The sequence below is a fragment of the Salvelinus fontinalis genome, chromosome 22 (assembly GCF_029448725.1).
Source record: "Salvelinus fontinalis isolate EN_2023a chromosome 22, ASM2944872v1, whole genome shotgun sequence".
In the NCBI taxonomy this organism is placed as follows: Eukaryota; Metazoa; Chordata; class Actinopteri; order Salmoniformes; family Salmonidae; genus Salvelinus; species Salvelinus fontinalis.
In genome coordinates, this window is record NC_074686.1 from 20,361,544 (window position 1) to 20,376,346 (window position 14,803).

Below are 14,803 nucleotides of genomic sequence, written 5' to 3' on the forward strand. Positions count from 1 at the left end.
GTAAATAGTCCGGGTAGGCATTTCATTAATTGTTCTGCAGTCTTATGGCTTGGGGGTAGAAGCTGTTAAGGAGCCTTTTGGACCTAGAGTTGGCGCTCCGGTACATTTGGGACGCACACCTGGATATGGTTGAAAGAACAGTATTACGGAGACTCAGTGCTACTATAAAAGATGTCAAATAAAATAGGGATCAGTAAAACATTTTACTCTTGTCAAATGCTAATAATTCTTGCTTGATTTTTGTACTATTTCAACCTGACCATCCACACTCTGAGCCTCCTCATTTCACATAATGCTGTTATAATTGTAAGGATTATGTGTGTTAGTTGTCAAAGGCAGAAAGATTGCAGTCAGAGTGCAGTATGACTGCAGTATGCTGCAAATACCGCATTTAATATATATATATTTTTTTTACTGCAGTCATTTTGGAGTGTAACTGCAGTACACTGCAGTTATTCTGACGTATTCTTTAATTTCTGAAATCCAAAATACCAGTCGGCTGCAGTTACTGCAATTTTACTTCAGTTTCAAAATGGCAATCTTTTTTTTGTATGGGAAATGGCATCCCTTTCCCTATATAGTGCACTACGTTTGACCTTATGGCCCTGGTCAAAAGTAGTGCACTATATATGGAATAGGGTCCCATTTGGTATATACCCCTGGACATGGCTGAGATAACAGTTTTATGGAGACAGTGCTACTAGGAAGATAGTTCTCATGTCAACCCAAATACGGATTACTTACATTTTGTACTCTTGTCAATTGCTACAATTCTTGTTAATATTTAATCAAAAGCCGATTGTTTGAACCAAAATGTGATTGACATACAACTGCTTTTGTATTTATCTCATCAGCACAGTTACTCATTAAGCTTCTCTGCTTGTGTTTCTGTTTTAGTTTAACTTTGTGGGCAAACTGCTGGGTCCACGCGGGAACTCACTAAAGAGACTACAGGAAGACACGCTCACTAAGATGTCCATTCTGGGGAAAGGATCAATGAGAGACAAAGAAAAGGTAACAGCCAAGTCTTTCTCTCTTTCTCTCTAACAATCAAACATTCCTCTTTCTCCCTCTCTGTCTAGTAAAACCCAAGTCCTCTTCTCTTTCTCTCACTCTCTATCTCTCTGTTGTTTGTTTCAGGTAAATTGAGGCAGACACCCTCAGTGGAAAGGCATCAATAACCAGCTGAGTTTTTGTGGATATGTTCTGTCTTGTTGTGTCTGTGACAGTCTTTCTCCGTCAGTCAGTTTGTCATCATGGGTGATTTGTGACATCGATGATCTTCAGTGTCATACGCAAACGTTCCATTAGATTGTTGTGATCGATTCTCTCTGACGGCAGATCTGTCATGGAGATGTGCTGAGCTCAGCAGGCTCAGCAGGTTTCAAACACACACGCACGCATGCACGCGCACACACAGCTCGCACACGCAGCTCGGCATGCTTGGCACACCTCCTCCACTACCTCACCACGGAGATCTGTGATCTGTGATTGACAGCTTGCTCCAGATCCAGCAAGCACCTTTACGTTCATAGTTTCAGAAAACAATGCGCCCAAAAATAACATTTAGTGCTTCAGAGTTTTCTTGCAGTGAGAGGCCTGTATTATACATTAAGTTTTCTATCATTAAGAGGCGTAATTCTAGAATTGAATTCTCATTGTCTGGATACAGCTGTGTTCTTATAGCTGCCCCCCTGCAAGCCAGTTGGAGATGGATAAAATCTCATCCTCAGTGTATGCTTTATGGCTATGTATAGAATTCCTCCAATATCTGCCCAAGATTTGTCATCGTCAGTTACACAGAGTGTCAGTGAAAGGATCAAAGGAAGGCCACAGAAGCAACAGGCTGTATAAGGCTTTTCTCTTCTCCTTCTTCCTTCTCTTCCTCTGCTTCTGAGTGTGGAGCTGATGGCACCCCTGACATCCCTGCACTGTCACCATACTCTTTTAGCCAATATGACATAGAAGCATTCAGAGTCTCTGTCCTGTAGGTGCTTTATTGTACGTTCCTTGGGCTGGGTGACGTTTAGGGAGGCGTATGCTTCTGGGTTCAAGGTTGGTAATATGGAAACAAAGGCTAGTGGAGCTTAAAATGGATGATGAAATGACATGTTGTTGTTGAATTGGGCTTCCTTGTCCTCTGTCAGTCCTCTCAGTCTGCAAAGAGTCACTACAATACACTGCATCCATGTTGTGCTGTTGTGGCATCCTCCTATTGTTCAGAATGCATAAGAACGCGTCATCTGCAACAACTAACAGCATACATGTCATGCTCTGAACCAAACTGTCTTTCCTATGTTGTCACGCCCTGACCATAGAGAGCTGTTTATTCTCTGTGTTGGTTGGAGCGTGATAGTGACTTGGGTGGGTCTTCTAGGTGAATTGTATTTCTATGGTGGCCTGATATGGTTCCCAATCAGAGGCAGCTGTTTATCGTTGTCTCTGATTGGGGATCATATTTATGTAGCCATTTTCCCCATTGTGTGTTGTGGGACCTTGTCTACAGATCGTTTCCTATGTGCACACCAGTAGCTTCACGTTTCGTGACATGTGTAGTTCCTATGGACTCTCACTGTAACGCTTGTCGAAAGGATGAGACCAAGGTGCAGCGTGGTACATGTTCATGCTTCTTTATTAAAACCGAACACCAAACAAAACAACAACAGAACAGCGAACGTCACGTCTTGAACATCCCACAACCTAAAGTGGCAAAACAGGGTGCCTAAGTATGATTCCCAATCAGAGACAACGATAGACAGCTGTCCCTGATTGAGAAACATACCCTGCCAAAACATAGAAACACAAAACATAGAAATAAAGAACATAGAATGCTCACCCAAATCACACCCTGACCAAACCAAAAAGAGACATAAAAAGGCTCTCTAAGGTCAGGGTGTGACACTCACGTTGTTGTCTCAGACTTTGTGCCTCTGTTTCTGGGAAGAGAATGGCTGTTTGATAACCAGATTCGCAGTGAGGAATATAAACAGATTCTCTATGAGGAATGTCAACAGAGGGGAGATGCTTGGAGGAGATAGAGGAGGTGGCACATATAGGAAGACAGTGTCTGTGTGTGTGTGTGCGTGTGTGTGGGTGTGTTGCAAGATTCCACTTGAGGAAGGAAGTTCTCAATAGCTAGCAGCATAGAGGAACACCACTAGAGAAGAGGTGAGTAGGATTTTGTTCAGATGAGGAAACTGTGGTGTCTATACACCTTTTGTTTTACTAGACAAGTCAGTTAATTAAGGACACATTCTTATTTACAATGATTGCCTACTTGTAAAGGTCCCTCGGCCTAACCCTCCCCTCGGCCTAACCCTCCCCTCGGCCTAACCCTCCCCTCGGCCTAACCCTCCCTTATACCGGACAACGCTGGGCCAGTTGTGCGCCGCCCTATGGGACTCCCGATAATGATTGGTTGTGATACAGCTCGGGCTCAAACCCGGGTCTGTAGAGACACCTCTAGCACTGCCTTAGACCGCTGCACCACTCGGGAGATGTTGTTGGCTGTGCTGTAGTTTTACTTAGGGTTTGCTGTCCCATTTTGGCCCTTAAATTACACATTGCCTCTTTCTGTCTGGATGAGATGGCCCATTGAGATCTATTTTGGTTGGGTCCTATTTACACTATACTGTAATGTATTACATGTACAGTATAGAGTGGTGCACTCCTTTATGGCATTAGAGGTTTGATCAGTATTGTCATTGTATTACAATTGGGGCTGTCAAACAAGATTTTTTTTTTAAATTAAGATAATCGCAGGATTTGCTTTGTTTAATCTCGAAGAAACACAACTTCTGAATTTGCTCAAATTGAGCAGGAATTTCAGATTTTTTATTAAAAAAAATATCACAAGAATAGTGACGTCTTGATTTTGTCCAAAGTAACAGTTAGCAAAATCTGGTAAATTGATAAAGCACTTTAACCTCAATGTCAACTTGTTTGACATCCCGCTGTTGTTTTTAGCTGTACAGATTGTTTTGGATTGTTCAGTATATTCTGAATGCTTTCGGACAACGCCATTAATCACAATTTAATAAAAATGTGTACACTTACATTTTAAAAAGTAAACTAGAGTTATCTGATTAACTCCGCCCTAAATATAGTACGTTTAAATTCAATAATCAAGTCCAACACTTTTGCTGGATCAGTCTTGCTGATCCTGTATGGATTCAACAAACTGTGAGGAGTAATTGAGGTGACATTATAATAGGCCGAGTTATTAAAGCACGTTCTGACAACTTCTGGTGTAAACAGGGCTTTATAAATACATGTGATTGTTTTTTGTTCCACCAGGAGGAAGAGCTACGGAAGAGTGGAGAAGCCAAATATCAGCACCTGAACGAGGACCTCCATGTCCTCATAGAAGTGTTCGCTCCCCCTGCAGAGGCCTACAACAGGATGGGTCACGCACTGGAGGAGATCAAGAAGTTCCTCATACCTGTACGTACTGACACCTACACACACACATTACTGTTACCCTGTTCTCTTTTTAGTTAATCCAACATATGAACAAAATATATCAATCAATCAATCAAATGTATTTATAAAGCCCTTCTTACATCAGCGGAGGTCACAAAGTGCTGTACAGAAACCCAGCCTAAAACCCCAAACAGCAAGCAATGCAGATCTACATCAGCTACTCTGCTTCTTTTGTGCGACATGTGATTATACTCTGTGTCAGTGTCCACATTGAACACCCAGATAGTACAGTAATGGTTTCACAGGAAGTAGCAAGTGGCAGAAGTCTGGTCCAGTCACAATCCCTCTGCTTCTACGAGTCAGCCAGCTGAAGTAGTTGAACCACTATCCCACTCTGTCTGATTGGACGCATGTCCCTCTGAGGGAAGGGAAGTCATGGGGATAACTGACTAAGCTGAATAAGTGAGTAGCACAGTCAGACAGGAAGCACTCAGCACAGCCTAACTCTCTCTGGGACTCCCATACATCACGTTTATTTACTCTTACTCCATGCTATTATGGATGTGACTGATCTGTCCCATGCTATTATGGAAGAATAGTATGATCTCTCCATCCCATGTTGATATGTTTGATCGTTCCAGTCTCACTACGAGCCATGATGATTTATTTCCGCTCATGAATGACGTCTTTAAATTTCCCTTACAAACGCACAGAGATGTGTTGATATGGAGGAGACACAAGACAATCGTCTCCATGGCAGCATGATTAAATGCTGATTTCCATATTAATTGCTACGTTCCATTGAGTGGTGAATACAACTGTGTGTGATGATAAAGCACACACACACACAGAGAGAGAGAGACTATTGTGTGTGACGATAAAAAGCCAAATGGGGTTCCTGGGTTTTATCAACGGGTGATCAGGAGTGTGTTGCTCTGCCTGAGGAGCAGCGGTCACAGCAGCATCATGACACGCATGAGCGCATGCACACACACACACACACACACACACACACACACACACACACACACACACACACACACACACACACACACACACACACACACACACACACACACACACACACACACACACACACACACACACACACACACACACACACACACACACACACACACACACACACACACACACACACACACACACACACACACACACACAGAGAGCTTGGTCACAGAAGCACTGTATAGTACATTAATTAGACATTCCTACAGGGCTGTAACCCCGGAGATAGTACATTTAATATGCTGTAATTAAAAGGGTATGTGTGTTTGTTTGTGTGTGTGTGTGTGTGTATGCAGGATTACAATGATGAGATCCGACAGGCGCAGCTGCAGGAGCTGACGTACCTGAATGGTGGCTCGGAGGATGCCAAGGTGCCAGCGGTGAGGGGCAAGCTGCCTGTAGCACGGGGTAGAGGGACACCTGCCCCAGGACCCATCAGGTACCTACTGCCAAAGTGTGTGTGTGTTGGTGTGGGGGGCACACCATCTGACCCAAATGATACACAATACAACTTTGAGAACTATTGACATTCAAATAAATGTTTGTATGCATCTGTCCTGCTGTATTCTCTTTATGATGTAACTCCCCAGATAACTTAGAATAATACTCAAATAGTCATCTCCATTCATAATACTTTATAGTACGCACGCTGTGTGACTCTCAAGCGTTCTACTAAATGCAAAGTATATTTGTGTTTATAAAAGGAAACATCAGATGAAGAGATAAACCAGGTCAGAGAGAAGGGATATGTGTGTGTTAGTGTGTGTGTGTGTGTAGATGTTTGTATTGCTCTGAGAGGGATTATAATTGGATCTGTTTTAAATTAGACAGTAAATAGCATTTAGCATGCCTAATGTAGGTGAAAGAAGAAAGAACACCTAGAGGCAGTGTGGTGTACAGTAAGTCAGATGCATAAACCATATACTCACTACCGGTAATGTGATTATGTCTGAATTGCAGAGGTATCTTGCTGACAGCCTACTGGTCCACTTAAGCCATAGGGCTCTGGTCAAAAACAGTGCACTACATAGAGTGATATTTGAGACGCTGCCTAAAATTCCCTGCTTGTCCTGTGTGGTAGGAGTCGAGGAGGTGTGCCCCCTCCCCACGCAGCCGTCCCCCGTGGAGCAGCACCGAGAGGGGCACCCCCTAGCCGGGTACCATCCGCCCGAGGGAGGGGTGTGCCAGCACAAAGAACACGAGGGGCTCCCCCGCCCGCGGGGTACAGACCACCGCCACCCGTAGTACAAGACACATATGGGGAATATGTGAGTATTTACACAGTAAGAGGGAAACGTGTTCATGCATGTACGCTGGCACACACACACACACACACACACACACACACACACACACACACACACACACACACACACACACACACACACACACACACACACACATACACACACACACACACACACACACACACACGTTGTGTCTGCATACAGGTACATCCTCCTGGTATTATCAAAACTGACAAGGGATTTTACTGGTAACTGCTATGGTAATCTTGGCATGCTAGTTTACCTGTTGTTTCTGGAGGGAGCCCATATGAACAGCTGGCAGCGATAGAATATATTAACTCTAGAGTCAGACCCTTTGGACACATGCCAAGGAGGACTCCCTCCTTCCGTCTACCTCCCACCTTACTGTCACAGCAGGTCCTCAGGGATGCTGCACCAACCCAGCATATTTAGTAGAGAGGATGACGGGAGGAGAGGACAAGTACCCTGCCAGTACATAGCTAACCACATCTGACAGGTTTATATGGAGGTCTGCAGTTAGAATGGGTGGAGGTCGTAGAGAATGACTGGTAAAGAGCCTCGGCTGGACCATCTGCTTCACATCATTGTCACAGTGGTAAACTGGCTCCACAGACAGACACACACCTGCACCTGGGGATCCGGGAGAGAGAGCACTGCAGACATCTGGCTGATGATTAATCTTCACCATAACGCTGTGAATTACAGACTGAATGAGCTCCACTACTCTCCATCGTTGTAGAGGGTTGGTAGTACACACAACTACTGCTCTGTTGTTGTCACCATTGAGTGATGCTAACAAATAGTTTCTTGTAGTTTTCTATTAAATGACTGCTGAGGAGGAGATGCATTTCTTGCTCATACTTGATGCCTCAATCTTCCAGTTTTCACCTTGTCTACAGACAGTCTGGCTCAGCCCAAGGGCTGGAAGCCATGTTCTGTTTATCCAGCATGTTTTTACAGAAGTTAACATTACAATATATCACCTACTGCAGGGGTCCCCAATTACATTCAGCCGCGGGCCGATTTTTTCTTGAGTGGAAAGTCGGGGGGCCGGAACATGGTTATAAATTATTTGTAGACTGCAGACTGACCTCAAGAAGCCCAAACAGATATAGTATTTGGCAAAAACAGAATCATTTCAAACCTTGATTAGATTGTGATACGATCACATATACCTCTCAATTTATTAGGGATATGCGTGTCTCCTTACAAGGACAATATCTAGATTCATGGGCTCCGATACGATAGTTTTAGTTTGGAACAATACTGGAACAATACTTTTAGTTTGAAACGATTCGGTGCAATTTGTTAACATTAGCATACTACATCTAGCTACATATTGAACTTCGATCCTCTCAGGCCAGGGGTACAATGTATGAATTTATGGTTGGATCAAAATTGCTGTTATAATCACTGGCTAGTACGGAGAATTAAGTAAAACCAGCGCCACCCACGGCCAATTTAGGACAACAACACAATGAGATGCAACAATTCAAGTTGTTTATGTTAGTTACATATTGCTCTCAATGTGATGTGATAGGAGTGAAGCCAAACCCAAACTGGCTTCCCATTAAACTTTTTTTTGGTATGCCAGGACCATTCCTAGTTGAGCTCACTCAGTTTATCTCAACGCTGATTGGCTATTATTTGAAACTTTTTTTTTCAAGGGGAGCCAAATGCTCGCTGGCTTCCCTTGCATTCAATGGTACGGGCGGCAAAAATGTCATACTCTTTTTGACCAGACAGCATCAGATAGATGGCCTACACATACAGAGATACAAAAATAATGCTGAAGGTGACACGCAGATGTAGCCTACGAATATTAAAACAGGGGTAGAGTAGGCTTACCTCTCATTGGTGCGAGCAGCTGCTTCTCCCGCACTGTGCACACAATTATCTAACTTGTAGATCAATGTCATACTCGGTTTTATGCACAAAGTTCGATAGGCTGAAGGAGAGGATGAATCGATTCAATCAGAACAGATTAGAGGTATTTTCAGAATAAGGCAGAAACAGATAAAATTAGTAAAAAAAACTTTAGTCAACCGGCGATTTGTAACATTTTAATCGGTTTTCTTACCAATGCATGCTTCATTTGGATCGATTTGGGCTCCCGGGTGGGCAAATAAATTTGGTCCGTGGGCCACCTATTGGGGAACCCTGACCTACTGTATTGAGCATTCTGGAGTTAGGATGTTTTTGTTTTGGTAATTCAATTACTTTCAGAATTCAGTGGCTTTACTGTGCCTCTCTCTATTATCAGTGATTCGATAATAACAGTAAGTAGCGATATCAGATTATTGGCAAATCTAATTTGTATAAAACTAAATTATGAATGAGATTATTTGCCTAGCAATCTGATTGCACAATACAGTAAATGCATCCAAATCTCATTCCAGATATTTCATAGACCACGCAAACACGCACACAAACACATTCGTGCAAGCACAAACACACACATACACTCAAAAGGCCATAAGGAACCTGTTACCGACCTGCCTTTCAGCCCATTGGCCAGGAATTAGTAGTAATAGGATTGTGATTATTCTGCCTGTTACCCATTTCTTAACATTCACTAGGAATCAGAAATACTTGCCATTTCAATTTGGGCTGATAATGAGAAAGGTGTGGATAAAGAATGTATTTTGGTATTTGGTATTTTATTACGATCCCCATTAGCTGTTGCAAAAGCAGCAGCTACTCTTCCTGGGGTCCACACAAAACATGAAAAATGCCATAATACAGAACATCATTAGAGAAGAACATCTCAAGGACAGAACTACATACATTTTTAAAAAGGCACAAGTAGCCTACATACAGTTGAAGTCGGAAGTTTACATACACTTTAGCCAAATACATTTAAACTCAGTTTTTCACAATTCCGGACATTTAATCCTAGTAAAAAATTCCCTGTCTTAGGTCAGTTAGGATCACCACTTTATTTTAGAATGTGAAATGTCAGAATAATAGTAGAGAGAATGATTTATTTCATTTTTTATTTCTTTCATCACATTCCCAATGGGTCTGAAGTTTACATACACTCCATTAGTATTTGGTAGCATTGCCTTTAAATTGTTTAACTTGGGTCAAACGTTTTGTGTAGCCTTCCACAAGCTTCCCACAAAAAGTTGGGTGAATTTTGGCCCATTTCTCCTGACAGAGCTGGTGTGAGTCAGGTTTGTAGGCCTCCTTGCTCGCACACACTTTTTCAGGTCTGCCCAACAATTTTCTATGGGATTTGTGATGTGATTTTCTCAGAGATTTGTGATGGCCACTCCAATACCTTGACTTAGTTGCCCTTAAGCCATTTTGCCACAACTTTGGAAGTATGCTTGGTGTCATTGTCCATTTGGAAGACTCATTTGCGACCAAGCTTTAACTTCCTGACTGATGTCTTGAGATGTTGCTTCAGTATATCCACATAATTGTCCGCACTCATGATCCCATCTATTTTGTGAAGTGCACCAATCCCTCCTGCAGCAAAGCACCCCCACAACATGATGCTGCCACCCCCGTGCTTCACGGTTGGGATGGTTTTCTTCTGCTTGCAAGCCTCCCCCTTTTTCCTCCAAACATAAAGATGGTCATTAGGGCCAAACAGTTCTATTTTTGTTTCATCTGACCAGAGGAAATTTTTCCGAAAAGTACAATCTTTGTCCCCATGTGCAGTTGCAAACCGTAGTCTGACTTTAATATCGCGGTTTTGGAGCAGTGGCTTCTTTCTTGCTGAGCGGCCTTTCAGGTTATGTTGATATAGGACTGGTTTTAATGTGGATTTAGATACTTTTGTACTTGTTTCCTCCAGCTTCTTCACAAGGTCCTTTGCTATTTTTCTGGGATTGATTTGCACTTTTCGCACCAAAGTACATTATTCTCTAGGAGACAGAACGCTTCTCCTTCCTGAGCGGTGTGACGGCTGCGTGGCCCCATGGTGTTTATACTTGATTCCTATTGTTTGTACAGATGAACGTGGTACCTTCAGGCATTTGGAAATTGCTCCCAAGGATGAACCAGACTTGTGGAGGTCTACCATTTTTTTCTGAAGTCTTGACTGATTTCTTTACATTTTCCCATGATGTGAAGCAAAGAGGCACTGAGTTTGAAGGTAGGCCTTGAAATACATCCACAGGTACACCTCCAATTGACTCAAATGAGGTCAATTACCCTATCAGAAGCTTCTAAATCCATGACATCCTTTTCCGGAATTTTCCAAGCTGGTTAAAGGCACAGTCAACTTAGTGTATGTAAACTTCTGACCCACTGAATTTGTGATACAGTGAATTTTAAGTAAAATAATCTGTCTGTAAACAATTGTTGGAAAAATTACTTGTGTCATGCGGAAAGTAGATGTCTCTCACACCCTGACCATAGAGAGCCTTTTTATTCTCTATTTTGGTTAGGTCGGGGTGTGACTAGGGGGGGGGGGGGGAGGTGTTCCAATCTAGATTGTTTTTTCTATGTTGGCCTGGTATGGCTCCCAATCAGAGGCAGCTGTTTATCGTTGTCTCTGATTTTGGATCATATTTGGGCAGCCATATCCCCACTGTGTTTTGTGGGGTCTTGTTTTTTTGTGTTGTTGCCTGTGAGCACTCCACAATGTCACGTTTAGTTTGTTCTTTATTGTTTTTGTATGTTTCATTGAATAAACATGTGGAACCCATATCACGCTGCACTTTGGTCCGAATGTTCTTACGACGATCGGGACAATATCCTAACCGACTTGCCAAAACTATAGTTTGTTAACAAGACATTTGTGGAGTGGTTAAAAAACGAGTTTTAATGACTCCAACCTAAGTGTATGTAAACTTCCGACTTCAACTGTATCAATGTATGCAAACAAACTATCTAGGTCAAATAGGAGAGAGGAGTTGTGCCACAAGGTGTTGCTTTATCTGTTTCTTGAGGTTTGCTGTTTATTTGAGCAATATGAGATGGAAGGAAGTTCCATGCAATAACGGCTCTATATAATACTGTACGTTTTCTTGAATTTGTTCTGGATTTGGGGACTATGAAAAGACCCCTAGTGGCATGTCTGGTGGGATAAGTGTGTGTGTCAGAGCTGTGTGTAAGTTGACTATGCAACCAATTTGGGATTTTCAACGCATTGATGTTTCTTACAAAAAAAAGTGATGCAGTCAGTCTCTCCTCAACTCTTAGCCAAGAGAGACTGGCATGCATAGTATTTATATCAGCCCTCTGATTACAATGAAGAGCAAAACATGCCGCTCTGTTCTGGGCCAGCTGCAGCTTAACTAGGTCTTTCCTTGCAGCACTCGACCACATGACTGAACAATAATCAAGATAAGACAAAACTAGAGCCTGCAGAACTTGCTTTTTGGAGTGTGGTATCAAAAAAGCAGAGCATCTCTTTATTACGGTTAGAGCTCTCCCCATATTTGCAACCATTGAATCTATATATTTTGACCATGACAGTTTACAATCTAAGGTAACGCCAAGTAATTTAGTCTCCTCAACTTGTTCAACAGCCACACCATTCATTACCAATTTCAGCTGAGGTCTAGCACTTAGGGAATGATTTGTATCAAATGCAATGCTCTTAGTTTTAGAGATGTTCAGGACCAGTTTAATACTGGCCACCCATTCCAAAACAGACTGCAACTCTTTGTTAAGGGTTTCAGTGACTTCCTTAGCTGTGGTTGCTGATGCGTCTACGGTTGAATCATCAGCATACATGGACACACATGCTTTGTTTAATGCCATTGCAGGCCATTGGTAAAAATAGAAAAGAGTAGAGGGCCTAGAGAGCTGGCCTGCAGTACACCACACTTTACATGTTTGACTTTGGAGACGCTTCCATTAAAGAAAACCCTTTGAGTTCTAGTTCTGAATCCACAATATGGCAGAGGTTGAAAAGCCATAGCATTTAAGATTTTTCAATAACAGGTTATGGTCAATAATATCAAAGGCTGCACAGAAATCTAACAGTATAGCCACCACAATATTCTTGTTATCAATTTCGTTCAACCAATCATCAGTCATTTGCATCAGTGCAGTATATGATGAGTGCCCTTCTCTATAAGCATGCTGAAAGTCTGTTCATTTCTTTACAGAAAAATAGCATCGTATTTGGTCAAACACAATTTTTTCCAACAGTTTGCTAAAAGCTGGCAGCAAGTTTATAGGTCTGCTGTTAGAACCAGTAAAGGCATCTTTACCACTCTTGGGTAGCTTCTGAGGAGACAGACAGTGAATGGTGTCTGAAGGGATAGCACACAGTGTAGTGTATGGAGAGTCACAGACAGAGAGGGGAGAGCTTTCTTGTTAAACAGTGAAGTCATTTCCAGGGTGATGCCTGGTGATGGAAATACTTCTACAAGCTCATATCTCATACCGTCCTTACTTCCTGTCCATGCAGTGTGGTGCAGGCCTTGGTCACATCACATGCCTTGGACTCCAACACATGAGTTCCATCTGAGAGCGGAGAGTGTGTGCATTCCATTCCTTGTTAAAATTGTGCACTATATATGTGATAGGGGCTTTTGGGGACTTAAGTAGTGTGTCATGTTAAGCAGAAAAACACTTACAGTGCCTTCAGAAAGTATTCACACCCCTTGACTTTTTCCACATTTCCAAATTGTATTGTGTAACAGCCTGATAATCAGCCATACGCATGACTCTCTGTAGCGCCTTGTGGTTGGATGCCAAACAGTTGCCATACCAAGCGGTGATGTAACCAGTCAAGATGCTCTGACTGGTGCAGCTGTAGAACTTTTTGAGGATCTGAGGACCAATGCTGAATCTTTTCAGCCTCCTGAGGGGGAAGAGGTGTTGTCGTGCCCTATTCACAACTGTGTTGATGTGTGTGGACCATGACAGTTCCTTAGTGATGTGGACACTGAGGAACTTGAAGCTCTTGACCTGTTCCACAATACACTCAGTCACTACAAAGATGCAGGCGTCCTTCCTAACTCAGTTACCGGAGAGGAAGGAAACTGCGCACGGATTTCACCATGAGGCCAATGGTGACTGAACATTTACAGAGTTTAATGTCTGTAATAAAATAAAACTTAGGATGGATCAACAACATTGTAGTTACTCCACAATATTAACCTAAATTACAGAGTGAAACATGCATCCTGTTTACAATAAGGCACTAAAGTAATACTGACAAAGTTTACAAATGAATTCACGTTTTGTCCTGAATACAAAGTGTTATATTTGGGGCCAATCTAACACAAAACATCACTGAGTCCAACTCTTCCTATTTTCAAGCATGGTGGGGCCTGCGTAATGTTATGGGTATGCTTGTCGGTCGGCAAGGACTAGGGAGTTTTTTTTAGGATACAAATCCTAAAGGAAAACTTGGTTCAGTCTGCTTTCCAACAGACACTGGGAGAGAAGTTCACCTTTCAGCAGGACAATAACCTAAAACACAAGGCCAAATATATATTGGAGTCGCTTACCAAAACAACATTGAAGGTTCCTGTGGCATAGTCACAGTTTTAACTTAAAACCTCTTATGGCTGAGATCGGCTAAGATCCGGTTAACGGGATCGATTTGACAACAGCCTGTGAAAGTGCAGGGCGCCAAATTCAAACAACAGAAATCTCATAATTAAAATTCCTCAAACATACAAGTATTTCACACCATTTTAAAGATACACTTCTTGTTAATCCCACCACAGTGTCCGATTTCAAGAAGGCTTTACGACGAAAGCACACCAAATGATTATGTTAGGTCAGTACCTAGTCACAGAAAAACAGCCATTTTTCCAGCCAAAGAGAGGAGTAACAAAAAGCAGAAATAGAGAATAAATGTCACGTTCCTGACCTATTTATGTTAGTTTGTTATGTGTGTTAGTTGGTCAGGACGTGAGGTTGGGTGGGCATTCTATGTTTTCTGTTTCTGTGTTGGTTTTGGGTTGCCTGGTATGGCTCTTAATTAGAGGCAGGTGTTTTGCGTTCCTCTAATTAAGAGTCATATTTAGGTAGGCGTTGTCACAGTGTTCGTTGTGGGTGATTGTCTTCCGTGTCTGTGTAATTGTTTGCACCATACGGGACTGTTTACGGTTTGTTCGGTTTGTGTAGTCTAATTGTCCTATTCGTGCGTTCTTCTTGTTTTATGT

General features: G+C 42.4%; 1 protein-coding gene across 4 annotated transcripts in view; it reads left to right on the forward strand.

The window, feature by feature from the left end:
• The window catches only part of LOC129820007 (KH domain-containing, RNA-binding, signal transduction-associated protein 3-like), a 167,983-nt gene that overhangs the window by 100,846 nt on the left and 52,334 nt on the right, over positions 1-14,803 (forward strand). For all 4 annotated transcript variants that reach the window (XM_055876793.1, XM_055876794.1, XM_055876791.1 and 1 more), the window contains exons 3-6: positions 898-1,014; positions 4,297-4,443; positions 5,745-5,887; positions 6,530-6,716. In XM_055876793.1, coding sequence (XP_055732768.1) covers positions 898-1,014; positions 4,297-4,443; positions 5,745-5,887; positions 6,530-6,716 — 594 coding nt within the window. The remainder of the gene's footprint in view (positions 1-897; positions 1,015-4,296; positions 4,444-5,744; positions 5,888-6,529; positions 6,717-14,803) is intronic.